Raw genomic sequence first — 19,531 nt, 5'->3', positions numbered from 1 at the left:
ACAAGGTAGCCAAGGTCAGCAGGGCAAGGACATCTCTTTTCCATGCTCTAATTCAAGCACTTATATCTTTCACAGGCAAAGGATGTGTGCCTTCACTCCCTTGCTTGTCAAATTTAGTGTGTAAGTACTAATCCTGTCTCAGGTGGATTAGTTAATATTACAGTTCTTTGAAAACAAAAACAGGACAGTAAACACAACAATTGCTTTCCTAGAGCTCCTTCCCACTGATACTGAGATTCAGAGTGTGGGGGCGGACAGAGCAGTTTAGGGTAGATAAAATACTGAGCACAAAACTGCATCAAGTCTTGTAATTTGTCAGAAGGGATAAGAGCAGTGTGACAAGATCTAAGTCAGGTAACCATCTAACACACAGCAATTCTGAGCACAGGATCAAGAGTAACACTGGAGACAGCTGATTCAGCCCAAACTGCGATTCCCCAGGGGACTATGTACACTTAAAAGGCAGCCTGACTCAAAACAAGCCATCTCAAAATTAGGTAACCAGAAGCTAAATGTTGCTACAACATCCATTTAGTGAGCAGAAAACACACTGCACAACCTAAAGTAGCAGAGACTGAGGTATTGGAGAATATCGAGTGACAGACCACTCCTTTCCTGTACAGAACCAGGAAACCACAGCAGCACATCCTATTGAACTGATATTCCATTTACTCTTCAACAAGCTGGCATCGAGTTTTAGCAGAAGTGCAGTTTTAGATCAAAGGGACCTTTGCTTTCAAGGCTGGGAAGGATAAGAGCTCAGTGCTTTGCTAGTTCCTAAGCATCACACGTCATCCTCTGTCATCTCCCAACACTGCTGCCAGGAGTGCAGCAAGGCCCTTTGGAAGAACAAGCAAGCTGTCATCAGCCTCTGAAGGTGAGAGAGGTTAGATCCCATCACACAGCAAACTGTTTTACCCAAAAGCAAGCAAAACCTTCCCTGCCATGTGATTTGGAAAATGCCAGTGTGGTGGCAGGTCTCTGCTCAAAAAACACCATGGACTGCAGTAACAAGAGACATTACATTACATGACCTGAAAACCTGCTTCTAGCAGAACACCTGTTAAACAAAACCCCTTTTTCCAGAAGAGGAACAGTTTTTAAAAGCAGTAAATGGAGTTAGAGCCTTTAGAAGCATGTGCAGATATAAGGAGCAGTGAGTGAACTGCCTTGACACCAGCCATCTGACAGCGTGTTACTCAAGTTGTTTACAAAGAAACCAGTTGGATGTATCAATTTGCAATACCTCCTCAAACCCTGCTCGTGACTAACATCACCTTTAAACTGTTACTCTAAGTGATACATTCTTAGGATTAATAAATTCCTATGAATTTTGCCTTCTCCCTCCCTCCTGCACAAAAAGTTTCCAAGACAAAGTTGATCAAAAGGACTCTCAGGAGAACCAGCAGCTCACCGAGTCACTGACATGGGGACAAACATCATACAGCTTGGCTCCATCTTCTGTGCTCATGGAACACCTGGAAACAGACAGGAGACACAGGGTCACACTTCCAAAGTCATCTACCCCAAAAGCAAACAGCAGCCAAGGAACAGCCTGAGCACATCTGGCCATGCACCCAGCAGTGTATCCCTGAGCTTTTATGGGGCAGGGAAAAACTGGTTATAGATAGACAAGCTGTAAAAGCATTAAAGGTATCTAAAGGTCCCATTCAACATGTAAAAAAGCAAGCTAAGTAACAGGCTGGTTGCTGGATAAGACCTGCCTGCTGCAGAGGTCCCATCTGTTACTCACACCATGCTGGGACTTAAAGGCAACTTAGGCATATTTCCTTCAGTAATATCTTCACATATTTCCAGAGTAAGTTCTGGTGGCATTTCCAATGATTCATTAGGAAGAGGTTTTGCAAGCAGTACCTCACTTTACTCAGCTGTGCAGGAGCTGGTACAAGATTCCAAGCAAAGTTTTAAATTGCACCAATAACTGCAGGCATTACAGACAGATGTGTGGCTATTTTTCACTCCTCGTTTAACACAGACCTAAGAACCTTCCAGCCTGGGTTAACTGCACAGTAACACAGTCAAAACTCTCAGATGCATCCACCAATCATCTGTTACAGCTCCCACATTACTCACTCTTCTTAGACTCAGAACTGGCTGCAGAATTGGGGATTTGGTTGTTGTGTTTTAAACATCAATGTCAACACTCAATTTACAAGACAGATGGGATATTCCCCAGCTGCCAGGCCCATACGCCTCTTGGCCCTCCACTGGTTCCCTCCTTCCCTTGCATCAAGAGTTTGTTGGATAAGACAGGCCTCAGTAACAGAGAAAGCAGTGAATCCATAAGGGTTAGCACACAAGTCACTGTTTCACATGCAAGAGAAACAGAATTCAGATCCTTCTGCTGGCTTTGCAGAAATTTCTATATTGGGTTGCTTTTTCATCTTTGATAAAAACCACAAGCCTGCAAATTTCCATCATTTCACAGAGCCTTTTCTGAGGTAAGAATTCTCCCTGCATCTCAGTGATGTTATGCTCTCCTACTGAGAAATAGTCTGGAACAACCACCCATCTTAAGCAGCTACTTTTGCAGAGGAGAAGCACAGTTTAAAGTGAGCTTTAGTTCTGGAGCACTGATCTGCTGGGATTGAAAAATATTGCCACCTTTCAGGCTACAGCTTTTCCAGAGGGTTGTCAATGAATCTCAATGTTTTCAGACAAGGAAGTATTCTCTTGCTGACACCTGAAGATCATGCAAGCAGGTAACTTATCACTTTGTAAAAATGAAGCCCAAACTGTTTCTTGTTCTCATAAAACAGATCAGGATTGTGAAAACCAGGGGGGACAGTCTTCCAGAGGAAGGAGAGAAGTACCTGGCTCCATTGGAGAGCTTGAGGATGACCTGGTTCTTCAAGTCATAGACCTTGCCCAGCCAGCAGTCATAGGCTATGTAGTCACCATACATGAAAGGCTATGATAAAAACAGGAAACAAAACTTTTTAAGTAATTGTTGCAGCTGGAGCCAATTTTTATTACTAAGAGTAATTTTTTATCCTAGAGGAGCTCATATCCAACTGTCTTCCTGAAGGCTGTGACTTGGGATGAGTTATGACATTCCTGCTCTTCACTCCCAAATTATTTTTATCTCAGAGGAAAAACAATGATGAAATCCTACCCCACCTGGTCTCTGGAAACCAACTATCCACTCAAAGAGAGAAACAGATATGTTTGAGACTGTTCCAGCTCAACAGAAACATTCTTGACTCATCTCAGCATTTTTATAGCCTGTTTAAACAGCAGTGGTGTCACAGCTCAGCAGCTCTGGGCCATGGCCATGGGCTACCCTGGTCATGCTGCCACACCAGCTTTCCACATGCAGTGCAGGAGTTCTCACATAATTTCATGTCAGTCTAGCTCTTCAAGAAAATTTGGTCTCAGCAATGTGATGAGAAACACAGAACAGATGGGGAGATGAGGAGATGCTGCATCATCTTCTGCTAGGGAGGTTTTTAAAATAAAACCAAACTGCAGATGCATCTTGCACAACATGGATGCTTTGCCTTCAAGAGAGACTTGAAGTGCAGCAGCATCCCTGCACACCACCAGGCCCTGGCTCCCAGTGTATTTTGGCTGTGTTCTCACCCAGATATGCTGCAGGTCTTTGCTGTTGACAGGGTAAAGGATGCAGTTGGTTCCCACCAGCTTCACAGCACACTCGATGTTGACGTCAATTACGGTTCCACACTGACTGTCCTGAAAACACAAAAGGGAAAAAGGTTTTGTTACCTAGGGAAGGTCCTACATACAGACCTATGTGTTTTGTACAAGTCATAAGTTCAGAGACAAATAAACCTCAACACTAACCCCCTCTTACCCTTCAGGTCCTTGCTCTGCAGGGGCATTTCATACAACACATGAGAGCTCAGAAGGTGAGATCACTATTACAGACCTATAGTGTTTTCTTCCCAGCTAGAATATGAAATAGATGCTAAAGCAGAGACTCCCACACCTGGTCAAATAAGACCATACTGTATCAGGTGATTAGAGACTTGCTTTAAAATCTGCCTGCCTCACAGCTCTACAGGACCATCGTGCAGGTATTGCCTTGAGTCAGCAAAGGCAGGGGCAGAACAGCAACTAAACAGAAATTCTTTAAAGCTGTTGTGACTTTAAGTCATAATTCTGAAGGACATTACAAATAGTCTTTATTTTGTGTCATACTGAAAAAAAACCCCAAACTGGCACCTGTGGTCAAATTTCAAGGTTTGCAGCCAGATAATTCACAGTTGGTCTAATTATAAGATGGTCTGTCATTATCTCCCTCACTTTTAAACGAAGTTTTAATCTTTTTTGTCCCCAAGAAAAGAAGGCATGCTGTCAGGAGCCTTCTGGGGGCAGCTTGGCAGGGAACACACATTGTGCATGTTGCTCACACATATGGTGGAGGCCTGCAAGGAAGGGCTGCTAACCCAAACAGTCAAAGGCAGCAGCTGCCCTGGCCTCCTGACAGCTGGGACAATCGATAGTTTTATTTATTAAAGACCACAAGTCCATTATCAAAGCTGACTGAGGGCCAGCATGACAAATGCCCTGGTATGAGCTGTCCTTATCTCAAACATCAAGGTCTCTGCTCCAGCAGGACTTGAGCACAACACTCAAAGGGCTTATACCCTGTGAGAAGTGGATTTGTTTGCTCAGTTCTGTTCTTTAAACCAAGGGAAATGTTTAGTCAAGGCTCTCACTCAAAGCCCCGGGCAGCCCTTGTGGGAGTTCAGGAGTTTGCTGGTGCTCAACCCATTCAGTTTCATGTTGAGGACTGGCAGTTGGAGCAAAGATAGTCCAGGGTAATTCCTGGACAGACTGCTCAGCCCTTCTGGCTGGTTTGCTTTCCACCTGCCTGCTGCTGGCTCTCTCCTCACCCCACACCAGTGCCTGCAGCCCTGAGGCTCCCAAGGCAATGGGATCAGGAGAGTGGGGCCAGCCCCAGGCAGAGCTGTGCCAGCATGGCCAGGAGGGCTGGGGGAGCCAGGCTGGCAGAGCCCAAAGCAGCAGGGGCTCATTGCCTCCAGCTGCTCCACATATCACTCCCATGCCTTTCAGAAGGGCTGCAGAGCAAAGGGAGCCTTTCCCAGCTTCAGCTCCATCACAACAGACTGCAGCTAAGCTTGCTGCCTGCACAGGCTGCCAGCAAAGAGCCCAGCAGAGCTCTACCATCACTCTCACCTGAAAAGGGTTGGCCAGAATGACTTTAGCTTCACAGCAGCTACTGCCAGCACGATTTGAGCTGTGGGATGAGTGAGGCCTGCTCAGAAGTGGCACCTGCTCAACAAACCCACAGGTTCTGCAGGCTGCAGCACAGCCACCTGCCCTGCTTTTCCTCCAGAGTCAGCTAAAACAAGTATACCCACACCATCCTCTGACTGTGCTTTGCAGTTCAGGCCCCGTGTTTTAGACCATTTGTTAGTCAGAACCAAAAAGCCTTCCAGAAACAAATTCCTTGCCCTACATTGTGCATTTCAAAATTAATTTTTTTTCCTTTATCAGCAGCCAACATGACAGCAGCTCTGAGACATGATACAATCCACCACCTGTGATTTCTGTAGATCATATTGTCTCCTGGTCTAAAATCCCTTTAATGGATGGTGAAAGTACAGCAAGCAATAAAACCAGGACTGGAGTGACTTATGTGCTCCAGCACCTTTCTGCCTATTCTCTAAAAGAGTTTCCCCATGGAGAAGGCACCTGCACCACCCTAAAGGTGCCTCCCACCTAACACAGCTGGGTGCTATTAGTCATGGCCAAGAGCAACAGGTTTAGCTCAGCCCTTGCTTCTCCTTCCAGTTATAAAATGCTTGAGCAAGTGCAGAGCCCTGTCTGTGGTTAAGAAAGCAGAGATCAATGTTGTGAGCAGCCCCAGGACCTACAGGGCTGTCAAATCAAAGTTCTCCTCCCTCACCTGCCACTGAACCTTCCTTTATTATGAGTTCACTTATTTCCCTGTCACATGAAGCATCAGCCTGTGACAGAGGATGCAGATTTGCAGGCTGAGGGGTTCTGCTGAATCACTCTGAGTTTATAGCAGTGCTCAGCAGTGCAGTCCCAGAAAGAGACATTGCCAACTTGTCTCATCTTCCAGGGCAGGTCCTCAGCTGGGCACAGCTCAAACACACCCATCCTTTCATTAGCTGATCCCATTAAAGGAGGGGCCAAATGGAACAAGCTGACATTTCACAGCTCTGTTACAAAATCCATTTCCATCAATTCCAACAGCAGAACTTGAAAAGGGAAGTGACTGAACTGAGTGAGGAGAGCTGATGGGTTCAAGCCTCACTCACTCCACAACTGAGTGCACTCCCTAGACCTTGCTCCTGCTTCTTCTGGTACCCTGACATCATGCACCACGCTGGAGATAACAGTGAATTGATTCCTTCCCCATCAGAGACGAGGCTTTAAGGCAGACCAGCAAACTCCCATCCAAGAGCTCAGCAGCTCTGCAAACACAGCCATCAATCCCACATCTTCCACCTCCCATCCTTCTACTCTTTCCCTCATCACTCTCTTTTCTAATAAGAGGATCTTTACACCACCTTAATTCTTTTGTTTAAAAGGAACAGCATAGCCCAGAATCCTTTGAAACAACAAAACCCAGGTGTCTGACAGATTACAGATCTACTTCTTACCTTTCCCCCAAATTAGCATATCACCTGAAAAAATTACCTCAGTCACTTCTCCTGCTTCTCATCCAGCTGGATTAGACTTTCAGGCCCAAGTGCATTCAGTGAAAATGATCTCATTTTATGCATTTCCCCCTGAAGCAGTCTTTTCCCACACTCAGTGCTCAATGAGAAGCACATGGATTTTGAGTCAGCTCTCCTCTCTTGAGGAACAGAGGATTTTGAGTCCTTCTGGCTCAAGGTTAAAAACAAGCCCTAAGAGAGTGTGTTGAATACAGAATAAGTTCCACATTCTCCACTTGCCAGGCCAACTGGCGCAGGGCAACCATCCCACATCCTGAATTTGGCAGGCTGACACTTGCAGGTTTTCTATTTTAAATGCTCCTGTAATTTTTGGAATAGATCTGTTAGCAAGTGAAGGTTTTCTTTGGAATAAAGGGGGCTTATTGTTTAATTTACACCCACCAACATTTAGAAACATTTGAGGGTGAGGACATGTAAGTCATCCTCAGATTTGTTACGCTTTTCAACAAAGAAGAAATTGAGTTATAATCTCACCATTCCATCAATTATAAAAATGAAGTTACTGGGCACGAGGGTCAAGCAAATACCATTATTTAAACATGCAAACCAACAAAAATGAACATGCAAGACAACTGCTGGGTACATATCTACCAAAGCATGTGCAGCAAGCCAGGGGAGCCAATTTCTGCTCAAATGAGAATGGAAATTGCAAACAAAAGCAGCACATCCATGTTTGCCAAGAGGAGAACAACCTGCTGTCCTGAAAGCTTAAAATGACTTTAAGAAGCATTGGATAAGAAACAGCTGAGAGACAGGACTCAAAGCATCCCCCCTGAGTGAGAAGAACATTCTGACAGCTCCAGCTGTGCCAGGTACAACAGTGTTAATAACAGCCTATAATTCCAGTTTCTACCTGTTCATTGTTTTGGATGAGAACTCTTCCATAAAGCTGCAGTTTTAGAAAAATACGTTGACTTCAAATTTCCACTTCAAACAACCATTAAATTTCTTAAGGAAGTACTTTGCTTCAGCAATTTTCAAATTATTCTTCAAGGTTCTCATTCCTTTTTTTTTTTTTTTGTAATATTCTGTGAAAAAGGGGGTGGGTTTACTTTTATTAATTGACAAAAAAAGCTTTATCTAAAAATAACAAAAACCCAAACAAGGCAGAGAGGTCAGAGAATAGCCTTCTCTGTCCCTGTACCAGGCTGCACACCATGTGGTGCAACTGCAGCAGTTAGTGGCCAGCTGCTTCCTTCAGCACAGCCTTGGTAGCCACATTGCTGGAAGCAAGTCAAGAGAAGAAGAGGCAAGCACATGGCAGGGCCATATGGCTCAGGGTTAGAGGTTAGCTCTGAGCCACAGCAAGAAATTGCCAATCTTGCTGAGCTCCTAAAGAGTGCAAATCCCATCTGATCATCAATACTCAACAATCTCCCCAGTATTCCCTACACAAAACCCAAATCCACACATCTCTGATAGGCACAAGTGCCATACAACTAGAACAGAGGGGCTGGGACATAGAACAGCATCCAGAAAGAGCAAAGGGAACAATTATCAGCTGCTGTTCAGGAACCAGCTTGCTTTCTGTCAACCTAGCTGTGTTGGATGTTCCAGCAGTGTTGGGTTTGCTGAATTTCTGGGAGAAGCTGGAAAAGATGCTGCTTACTGTAGATTAAGAGATGTGTCTGAAAATATTCCCCCCAAATTCTCTACCAGGGCACACAAAGAGGCAAAGGCAAGCAGTGGAACTGGGACCTGCCCCCACTCCAATCTCCCTCTTACTGGGAGAGCAGGTCCACAGTCCCCACAACCCAGAATGGATAAATGTAAAACTTTAATAATGGCAGGGTAGATAGGCTTCTTGTCTCCTGCCCAGGATTGCTTGCTCAGGAGACCTTTGCAGATATGCAACTGTAGAGAGGCAGCCTTAGCAGAATTCCATTTTCACTGGAGGCAGCTAAGTCTATCCAACACACTAAATATAGAACATGCTCAAAGCATTACTGTCCAGCTCCATTCAGGCAATTTGGCAAGTCCTAGAAATCCATGCAGCAGTATCACAATCAAAAAGGACAAAGGAAGAAAAGCACTTACACTGGAGCTCATGTGTCTGACCACATCTCGAGGGACCACTGAGCGATCTTCAAGTTTCAGCTAAGGAGAGAGAGAGAGAGAGATTGGCTTTAGTGCTGACCCCAGATGAAACTCAGTCAGAAATAACATGACAAATACAAATGCACAGTATCCCAATCCTCAGGACTGAGGAGGATTGCAGTGGAGGATGTTGAGGCACTTCCATCCACACAGAGTTAATCCCCTTGGCACAGCTGCAAAATCCAGTTGACAGATCTGACATGAGCAACCAGGGGATCCATCCATGACTGTGCTCTAAGTCAGCAGACACATCAAAAAGGGTGCAGACATTGACTCATTCATCCCCTCAAGTCTCCCTCTCCTCTCCCTCTGCCTGTACCACACATTATTTCCTACCCACATCCAGTTTATGTAGTAGAGAAGACAGAAGACACACAAAGCAGCACATCACACCACAGCTCTGTGTCTCATCCTGCACATTTTTCACCCAAGATATTCCCAAATATCTGTGGAAAGCCTGTTTGGCTTGGGACACAGAGCAAGGTCCTGTACAGTAAAAGTCTTGGCTGGCAGGGAATAGGTGACAAATCCACTGCAGCAAGAACTTGGAAAAAAAGGAAAAGAAATGGCTGTTTCTGTACTTAGAAGCTCTCAGGTACACAGCAGGTAACAAAACATCAATAAGATGTTTTGTTAATAAGATGGATAAAGTCAAAGCACTGCTGACTCCAGCTCCTGCTAAAGCACTTGCTGGCAAAGAGCTCATTCTGGGAACAAAGGATGTGCTTGGAACAGCCTTATGTACCCTACAGCAGCTCTCACAGACCTGTGGGCAACAGGAGTGTTCTTGGAAAGGGAATGGATCACTTGATGGATCTCCAAGTGATGTCCTTCCAAAAGTGGCCCTTCATTCAGCTGTTTCAGTGACCTCAAGACTACTTGCAGGCTATTTCATCAAGTGTTTTCAACAAGCTTCAAACTACAAAATGCAGCTGCCATTGAACACACTGGAATGCTACATGAGGGATGATGTCCTACTGAGGCCACAAGATTGAACTTCAATTTCAGGCTTGCTCAGCCTCCCAGTAACTCAGCTAAAATCTCCCTCTACTGAGCAGGGAGAAGCCTCATCTGCATTTCAGTGGTCCAGAAGTTATTTGCATTGGTACATCACTGAGCCTTGCAAACACACTCATTACACACCCTGTGCTCTGGGAAGTGCCACATGAGTGCACCATCAGGGACAGAGCCTCTCTCACGTGTCACTTTCAGAACCAGCAGTGCCACTGCTGCTGCATTCCTGGCCTCTCCTTGTTCAGCCCAGCATGAACTCCACTGCGCTCTGTCAGCATTTCATCCTAACCCACTCCCTGGCTTACAGCCTGCTTTACTAAATTAGACAAATCTATAATCCAAGAACAGGATCTGGAATCAAACCAAAGGACCTGAGTATTTATCATCTTCTTGACTGTGTGTTTCAGTAAGAGGGGAAGAGACCCAGGCAGGCAGGCTTTTAGACCCAACTTCTGGAGTCAGAACCTCACTGGAGTGGCAAACCTGAAGCCCACAGCACATTTCCAGATTGTAGAAGTGTTTTCACTGCCTCCCACATCCCACTGTAGTATATAGATAGACATCAATTTTTATACAGCTTTCTAAAATTATTTGTTAAACTAAGTACTGTATAGGCAGCCTTTTAAAATCCAGAATCAGGCTGCAACATTTACATTCCAGTAAGTACTCAAGCATGAGCAGCAGTTTGGGTACTGTAACTGAAGTATTCTCACTGCACAGCTCCAAGTGAATGATGATACTTTCATTTCAAAATGCATTAGGGCTTAAATTGATGCATTATGTTTCAACACATCACTCAGCCACACTGCTCCCTATGATGCAGCCTCTGAAGAACCCAGAACATGAGGATGATTTGATGTTACCCAGCAGCAGCAGCAGCATTATCTTTGGGTTACTCAATGCTGGTAAATCCCAGAAGCTGTCAATCAGCAGCATTCCCATTTTGTGATCCTTTCTCAAGAATATAATCATACAAATTCTTCCCAAAGCAAAGCATAAAGCTTCCTCTACAGGGGGGACTATATTTAACCTATTTTCAGGTCTCTTGGCTTTTAAAGGCAGCACTATTTTCAGCTTCATGTGCCAGACCCACCTGTCTCAGTGGCAAGAAAAAACAAGCCAAGGAGGAGGCAGAAAGCCAGCATCAACAATAAATACTTCACAGGTCTGTCATGTCACAAAAGACTCAAAACCCACAAGAAACCCAACCAGAGTGAGCTGGGATGGCTGCTGATGAACACAACAGTTCAGGGATTCTTCCTGTCCTCTGTCACACCCAGAGCAATGTGACCATCAATTGATGGACAGCCTCCTCCCTCAGCACTGAGGGAATTCTGTTGCAGAAGCACTTTTAAAATAGGTCCTCACAGTTGCTATATTTACCTCTATGAAAGTCAGTATTAACATGGCTGGGTTTATGTTTTAGCCATGTGCCTCAGTAATAGCCCCAAGAATGACAAAACAGCAGTTTCCAGAGATGCTCTGAGGAATCCTATGCTCCTGTTTGCCAAGGTGAGCTCCCTCTTCAAGATGTGTTTTGTGTTGCTTTTTAAAAAATAAATTCACTATTACAAATGTTAAATAAGGCAAACCAAATACACCCATCACTACAGACACATTTTACCCTGGTGAAGAGGGTGACACACCCAGCTTGGGGTCAGTTGTGTTCCTTAGGGCCTTGACTGCAAAAAAGTGGCAGAACAGCTCTGGCCCCCATTTATTTCCTTTGCTATTCAGGTGCTCTTGGTGCTCAGTACTGAATCAGTGCCTGAGCACCACAGCAAATTTACTCATCAAAAGGCAGCAGCTGCAATCTGGAGAACACCTGATACTTTAGCAGGGCTGATGATGCTCTCAAACCACACACAGCAGGAGGAGTACACAAATTCTGATTTTCTGCATAAAGAACAAGCACCAACAGGACCACATTCCCCTTCTCAGCTGAGTCATCTCACCTCAAACTAAATAAGGGAGCCATCAGGGCTCACACCTGGAACTGGGTAGACTGGGAAAGGACAGACACTTCACTGAACATTAGCCCATTAAGCCTTGGGAGCTTTCTGCTTTCATCCACTGGCTTAATTTTTTTTTATTACAAACTTGTCATTTGAAACAAAATCTTTGTGGTTTGGGTTTTGTTAGTTTAAACTAACAGCAGAGGTTAGGAGAGATGTCTGTGACAGAAAACTGAATTCCCACTTTAGCAAACAATTTGGCAGCGAGGTATAAACATCCCCAGGCAGGGGTGGGCTAAACTCCCACTGTAACTCTCTGGGTTTAATCTCTCAACTCCCTTGAACAAATGCAAGATATGGTGCCAATTTTCCTCTCCAACAGCTCCCTGCTGACAAGAGCTCAAAACCAGAGCAATTTACTTTGATGATCTGGACTAGCCACAAATGCCAAATATTGTGGCAGGTAAATAAGCAACAAATCACTTCTGAAGTTCAGTGGCAAATAATATGGGAGTTGCTGGGATTGATACAGGGACAAGCAGCCCTGGGTGGTGTGAATCCAAACAAACTGAGTACTGGAGATACTCAGTAGTGGCTTAAATCCCTGCATAACTAAAGCAGAGCTTAAATTAATTAATTAGCAATCTAGGTTTGTTTATAACATCAATGGTACCCAGCAGTGGACAGAATCACTCCCATACCGGTGTCACCATCCCTCAGAATGTTTTATCCAACAAAGGAGAAAGGACAACTCATCCACACTTACTGCCAGCACATCCCTTCCTTTCCTATTCCCAGAGTTTCTTTTCTGCATGGGGCAGGAGTGCTGGTGTTTCACTTTAGGAGAAACAGAAGGTGGTAATTCTGCCTGCAAACAGCATTTTGGTTTGCTACTGCCACATTGCACTGCAGGTAAACAATATTGTCACAGGAGGCAGGGATGAAAAAACTGTCCCCTGCTCCAAACATCCCAAGAACAGAAACTGGGGACAAGTTTAAACCCAGACAGGAGCCTGAATGCATCAACACACAGTCCTTGGTTGCTCAGTCTCAAACATGCCAGGACATTCCTTCCTTCAGAGGGGCTGACTGCTGAGCTGCATTGCAGGTTCAGCCACACTGGGACACCAGGAAGGATGGGAGACCCTGGCACTGAGACTCCACACTCAGATGTGGGGGCACAGCTTCCACCTGGATCAGTCATGGCTTTACAGCTGCATTTCTGCTCAGCTGCCCAGCGACAGAGAGCACCCTGGCTGTGGGAGAGGGCACCTGATGCAGTATAATGCCTGCCAATGCCAACTCTCCCTGTTAAGGTTCATGCTTGGCCAGTGCTGTCTCAGATTCTGGAGCAGTTGAGGGAACTGGGGGGGCTCAGCCTTGAGCAAAGCAGGCTCAGGGGGGGATCTGCTCCTACTCTGCAACTCCTTGACAGAAGCTGTAGCCAGGTGGGGGTCAGGCTCTTCTCCAAGGTAACATGACAAGAGGAAGCAACCTCACATTGTGCCAGGAGAGCTTCAGACTGGATATTAGGAAAAATTTCTTCATCAAAAGGGCTGTCAAGCACTGGCACAGGGAAGTGGCAGAGTCACCATCCCTGGAGGGATTTAAAAGATGTGCAGCTGTAACACCTGGGGACATCATTTAGTGGTGGGTTTGGCAATGCTGAATTAATGGTTGAACTCAAAGGTCTTGTCCAACCTGAAGAACTGCAGTGACTGACCAATAAAGAATGACATTTGCTCAAGGGTGACAGTGTGATCCCACAGCCTCTACCTCCAACGCAATCACTGTGGTGACAACATCACTTTCTATTCCAGACACATCCTGAATTTCATCCTCCAAAACAAGAACTCTGGAAATAAACTCCACAGATGGAGGAGAAAAAGCAGCACACACACATTGGTATCTGCTTATAAAAATGAAAATACAAGGCACCACAAAAAAATGGAGGAAAGCACAATGCTGGATGTGAAACTCTGTATGTTAACCTGAACTGCTGCTGATGGTTGAGATGTTCATCCAGCTGACTCAGAAGTGAATTTTCTGTTATGAAAGCTGCTTCTGCCTCTTGACTTAAACAAGGACTTGTGGCCACCACAAGGGCAGAGAGGCCAGGCTGTGACCTGCACAGACCTGTCACTTCAGCTCAGTCTGGGCTCCTTGCCCATCTCACAGGTCCCAACCCTCCCCTTGCACATCTTGTGTCACTGATCTCTTTTCAAGCACTGCTCTCATCCCAGGCTCTGCACCTACAACTGTAAACAAAAAAAAAAGTAAAAAAAAAAAGAAGAAATTACTTGCAATTTTGTGAAGTCTGTTTTGAATTCTCTCAATGGGACTAAGAAAGAAAGTGTGAGGGGAAAAAATAATAATGCCTTTTTTTAGATGTATTATTATTTTCTGGTGTCCTTTTTAGTCAAGCCAAGGTTTTAGCCATAGAAAACATGTCACACTTGTCTTTTTGTGACAATGGACAAACATTGTGACGGAGGAGACATGAACTAGGTACCTGATTTCTGTCCAGCATCCACAGCTAGAACTTTAGACTCACACAGATGGAGGGGTTTTTTTAAGCTGTGCTGGAGAGTTCTCCTGGCAAGTCAAGATCTGAAACGTTCTGGAGTTAAAAATTAATCCACTCCCTGGGACATTCCTCCAGGGTCACCAGGACTGTCACTGTCCTACAATCACCACATTAGCATTCTGTTTTGAATGGACAGCACCGACTTGAGAGCTTGGAAGTTGCCATGGAAACTTGTAACAGCAATGCTCAGAAGACAAGAAACCCCACAGGTTAAGAGCAAACCACAGGGAAAGCAGCTACTGCAGCAACAGGTAACAAGGCATGCCAGACCCCTCCAAACCTCAGTACCACATTCATAACCAGTTAAAGCTAAACCCAAATGCCTGCTGCTGGGAAAAGGTAAAACCTTGATTCACTGAACTGACAGACAGACTCCTTGGAGGTATTTTGAAAGACCTGGACAGCCTCTCAGCACCTGAAACAGGACATGAGGTACCACAGTTCCCATGCCTGGTTTCTAAACCCAAAAGCAAACAGATCCTTTTCTCCTCCAGTCCTGAAGCTGTGGCTTGGAAACCTCCACCAGATGCACTGGTTTGTGACTGGAACCACTGCCAGGCTCTTACTGGAGGTTAAGAGGAAACTTCCTGACTACATGAAGCAGCTCCTGGCCACCAGCAGCTCCAGCCCCAGACACCAGGAGCAAACAGAGCAGCTCCAGAGCTGCCTTGGCACTGGAAGGGCTGTGGGACGGGTGCTCATGGAAACGGGCAGGAGGGAGCACAACTGGCAGCAGCCAGCCCAACTCAGCATGTCCCAGCTCTTGTTTTTTAACTCTAAGGTCTGATTACACACCCAAACAGCTAAAACAGAAGTGTAGCAATGAATTCAACACAAGCTGTTTTTATTTTAAATCTAGATGAGGTGTCTAAAAAAGCAAGTCAGCTGTCCAAATATAGCATGGATATACCAAGTTAGATGACAAAGGTTCAGAAATTCAATGACCCAGAAGATCTGAAGCCAGATATTTTAATATCTTTTCAATATCAACACATTACCAATGGCATCACATACTACTGTTGGAAAAATATGTTTCATATCCAAAGTTCACCTCCAGTGAAAGCCTTGTGTTACATTGATCAGATTGCATTGCACATGAGCAGTTGTGAAAAACAAGGAGAGAAGAAAAAGCAACAGCAGAGAATTCCCTGGAAGCTCAGAGTTGATTCACACTGTGACATTTAAAGTGGCACATGTTGTTTCACTTCTAACTGGAGTTTTCCAGCCACATTGCATTTTTATGGGAAAGAAAGATGGGCAAATAGGACAGAAGACAGACTAACAGAAACTTTAGACTCCTGAGAACTAAAATTCTACTACCCAGAACAGCTGAACAATGAGCTACACAATACAGAGGGTTTTAAAAACAACCCTTGAGGGATGCAGCTGCAAAAATATGAAAATAAATCTTTTGCACTGATTGGTACAAAAGTTCTGCCTGTGACACCTCCTGGCTATTCCTACATGGCAAGCACAAGTAGTCTGTGGCTCTTCCAGACAAAAAATTCAAAGTCTTAGGAGGCTGTGGAGACTCCTGCATTACTTACAGAAGAACTATACCCTTGTGGGGAAGGTCTAAACCTGCACCTGCACAAGTATTACATGTCAAAGTAGTTTGTGCCTTCCTACACCAGCAGAGAACTGAGCTGGTCACTGCTCTGCCACATAACTCACACCTGTAATTCATAGGATGGTTTGGGTTGGAAGGGACTTGAAAACCATCTCATTCCACCCCTGCCATGGGCAGGGACACCTTCCACTATCCCAGGTTGCTCCAAGCCCCATCCAACCTGACCATAAACACTTCCAGGGATGGAGCAGCCACAGCTTCTCTGGGCAACCTGTAGACACATGGAGGTTTTCACCCATTTCACTTTAGCATCAGTCTGCATTATTATATCAGGATAGTGCTTGTCATCTGAAAGCACTCAAAGAATCACAAAAGGAGAAAATATTAAGTTACTTAGGAATTGCATCAGGAGATGAAAAATGTGTTCGAATATGAACAACTGAACTAACTCTGAAGAGCCTTGAGTGACTCAGGAACACACAGTTCCTTTGGTTTGGTCAAGCTGGGGAAGGACAGTGAGCAGGATCTTTGTTTCCTGTATTCTGCACAGGAGTCCAAAAGCTTGCTCATGAGGCTGCTTTGGGCAGTGCAAGACATCCCTCTGTGAAAGGTCAGGTTGATGATTAACTTCAGGTACAGAAGGACAGCACTGGGGTAGGCAGTGGGGGTGCTAAAATGCTCCCCTGATCTGAAATAGATGTTTTAGAACACTTCACAGAGGCCAAGATGAAACCAAGACAGCTTTGCATCCCAGCAGCTCTACCTGCAGGCAGTCACCTGATCACAGATTACAATTCCTTTGTTCATGCAACCAGCAGCTCTGAATGTGCCAATCATCCAACATTCAGCACATCCACAGCAGCACAAACTGAGATTCACCACTAAGCCAACCCCAAGTAGTGCCTGTTACCTGCAAACTACTGTGGATTGATTGTACAGTTTGAACAGTTTTTTTTCAGGAAACAAGAAAAAGGCATGGCCTAAAGCAGAATTTCCTAATTAGCTCATGAAGATTCCATCAGTGGTAGGGATGAACACAGCAGTTTCCAGCCCCAGGCCAGCACAAACTAAAACACACTTGTCTGTCACCAGCTGAATGCCTACAAATCTCCAATCCCTGTACTAAGGGAACATGATTTTTTATCTAATTACACACAAATTGTACCCAGGGCTGCCAGAGCCAGGCAGCACCTGCCATCATGCAGAGTCACTGAGTAAACAAGAGGAGAGTTCGTGGCAGGCAGCAAAGAAGAGAAGTCTCTGTGACACCCACAGGAGAACAGGCAACCTGAAAAATGAGAGCCAGATCACTGCCTCCACATCACTGCTCCCTTTTGACACTGCCAGAGGTGCAGGGAGCCTTGTAACACAGCAGCTTCAAAATCCAGCTGTGTCATTAGTTCTGATAATCTCCCAACGCTGTGAAGCCTCCCTGGGGACCTGCAGCTCTTGTAAGACAAAGTGACAGCTCTGTAATTTGTCTTTATGACATATTATGGAGACACAGAAACCTGAAGTCACTCAGTTGAGTCCCTTCCAACTGCAGGCTGAAGGTTCCTGAGTCTCCCCTATTTTCACATTGATCCCCAATGGACTTGTAGCTACCTTTGTTCCTGTTCATATTTCTGACCACAAAAGCTATTTTTATTTTTGCCTTCCACATTATTTTTGGGTAATAAAGTACAAAACCCTTTCCACAGCAAAGTTCTGGTCTTTCAGACACAGCCAAACAATGCAGGATCTTCCCCTCCTCCCAACAAATATCACCTTTGAGCCTCCTGGCAGAAAGACACTGAAATATTCTACTTTCCTTTGCCAAGAGGTAGAAACTAGTTAAAAAGTCTGAATAAATCAATGGATGAAACAAAATTTCACTGTAGTTATAATGTGGGTAAAAGCTGTGCTTTGGAGCAGAAGAATTTGGCTTTAACAGAAATCTTTTGCTAAGCAAAAGTAAACCTTCTACTTGGATTTCTCTTGTCCAAGAAATACATTTATTTTACTGACAACAAATCACTTCTGTGGTTCTGCATATTTACATGACATTTTGGAAAACACTACAACACAGATTCCCTGGCCCAGTGAACACACCATTCTGAAAAAGAAGTACAAGGCAGTAGTTCAAGGGAAGGAAGATAAGACAACAGGAAGATTACTGGGTTGTTATTATTTAAAGGAAAATAAGTAGGTTGGGAGCATTTCCCAGAAGAGAGAATGTGGCTGGGAGAGAGGAGGATCCTGGAAGCAGACAAGCAAAGCTGCATAAACAACAGCCACTCTCAGCTCTTCAGTATCCTCAGCCTCACTTTTCTAACTGGTGTGTAAACACTCAACACCACCACCACACACTCACATGTGCCAGCCTGGGTTGGATATATCTGAAAAAGGGGTAAAGCAACAAAGACAACCTGGTATATAAAGAAAAAAATTACACAAGAGTTTGAATTTTTCCAACCTTGTCACCAAGTGCTGTTTGTTCAAACAGCACATTCCATATACTCACTCCCATCAACCAATAACCAGGACTTTCATCTGGGAACACAGTCAAACCCTGTGTCTGCAAAAAGGTTTGCAAAACTTTAGAGGAAATAAAAATAATAAAACAATAAAGTAAAAATAATTCAGAAAGAGTGAAGATAATAACGCTCAGCATTAAGATATAGAAGGGTAAAGTTTAAAAGCACATGGCTGTGACTAGAAAATGTGTAAAGATCTTTCAAGAGAAGATTTAGTGACTAGGAAGTCACTTATAGTCCTACAGGGAATCTTTCAAATATGTCCCCAGTTACAGGATTTAATCTAAATGTTGGATTTTAGTTCTTAGCAGCAGTTTTAAGTAAAAAATTACCTCCCTTCTCAGTGTTTACAGTTCTTGCCTCATGTACTCAGACTTCCTGTAGAGCAGCTCTGGGAACATCAAGTGTTAAACAGAAAAGTCAAAAGGATCATATCCAGGTGCAATGTCCCCAAAGCACAGATTATTACAGGACACCCCCTCCCACCTTCTTACAGTAAAATGGCTGAGAAAAAGCAATACTGCTCTCCTATCACCTCTGCCTGAGTACTTGAGGAAAGCTTGACCAAGAGCAGTGCTCCAGCACCAGATGGCACTGTTACCTGAGGAAAACCACAGGAGACCAGAGTTACAGGCACAGGAGGAGCTGGTTGAGAGCAGCAAGCAGCAAAGTGGACAACATTTTGCCTCTCCATCAGCCAACACTGCTCACAGAGGCTGCTCAACACTCCTGCAGTAAACCCAAAGTACAATCAGAGAGGCAGCAGCCCCCAGGAAGAAACTGCTGTGAGAAGCCAGCAGCTCCACAGAGCCCCAAAGCCCCAAGTGTGTCAAGAGATGCCTGCTTCCAGCAGGACCTAAGGAAAGGCTGCAGAGACCCTGGTGAACATCTGACCATGCAGGTGAAAGCAAAGGCTGTGCAGCTCTTCTGGCAGCATCTGAGAAGCTCTAAGGGAGATGCATTTCACTGCCAGAAGAAACTCCCCTGAGGAGCTCACATGGATGCTGACACCACCCAGTGTGATAGGAAGAAGAGATTCCCATTTCAGTCTGGATTCCCAGGATTCCCAACAG

At 44.8% G+C, this 19,531-nt stretch overlaps 1 protein-coding gene across 1 annotated transcript in view; it reads right to left on the bottom strand.

Moving 5' to 3' along the window:
- Positions 1 to 19,531, bottom strand: part of UBE2O (ubiquitin conjugating enzyme E2 O) — a 62,773-nt gene that overhangs the window by 19,991 nt on the left and 23,251 nt on the right. Inside the window, exons 2-5 of the mRNA XM_066565572.1 lie at positions 8,757 to 8,816; positions 3,604 to 3,714; positions 2,835 to 2,932; positions 1,415 to 1,478 (exon numbers count right to left, since the gene is read on the bottom strand). Coding sequence (XP_066421669.1) covers positions 1,415 to 1,478; positions 2,835 to 2,932; positions 3,604 to 3,714; positions 8,757 to 8,816 — 333 coding nt within the window. The remainder of the gene's footprint in view (positions 1 to 1,414; positions 1,479 to 2,834; positions 2,933 to 3,603; positions 3,715 to 8,756; positions 8,817 to 19,531) is intronic.

This window comes from Molothrus aeneus, chromosome 25, assembly GCF_037042795.1.
Source record: "Molothrus aeneus isolate 106 chromosome 25, BPBGC_Maene_1.0, whole genome shotgun sequence".
Taxonomy (NCBI): domain Eukaryota; kingdom Metazoa; phylum Chordata; class Aves; order Passeriformes; family Icteridae; genus Molothrus; species Molothrus aeneus.
Note: the sequence above shows the minus strand (reverse complement) of the source record. Positions and strands in the feature narration are given on the sequence as shown.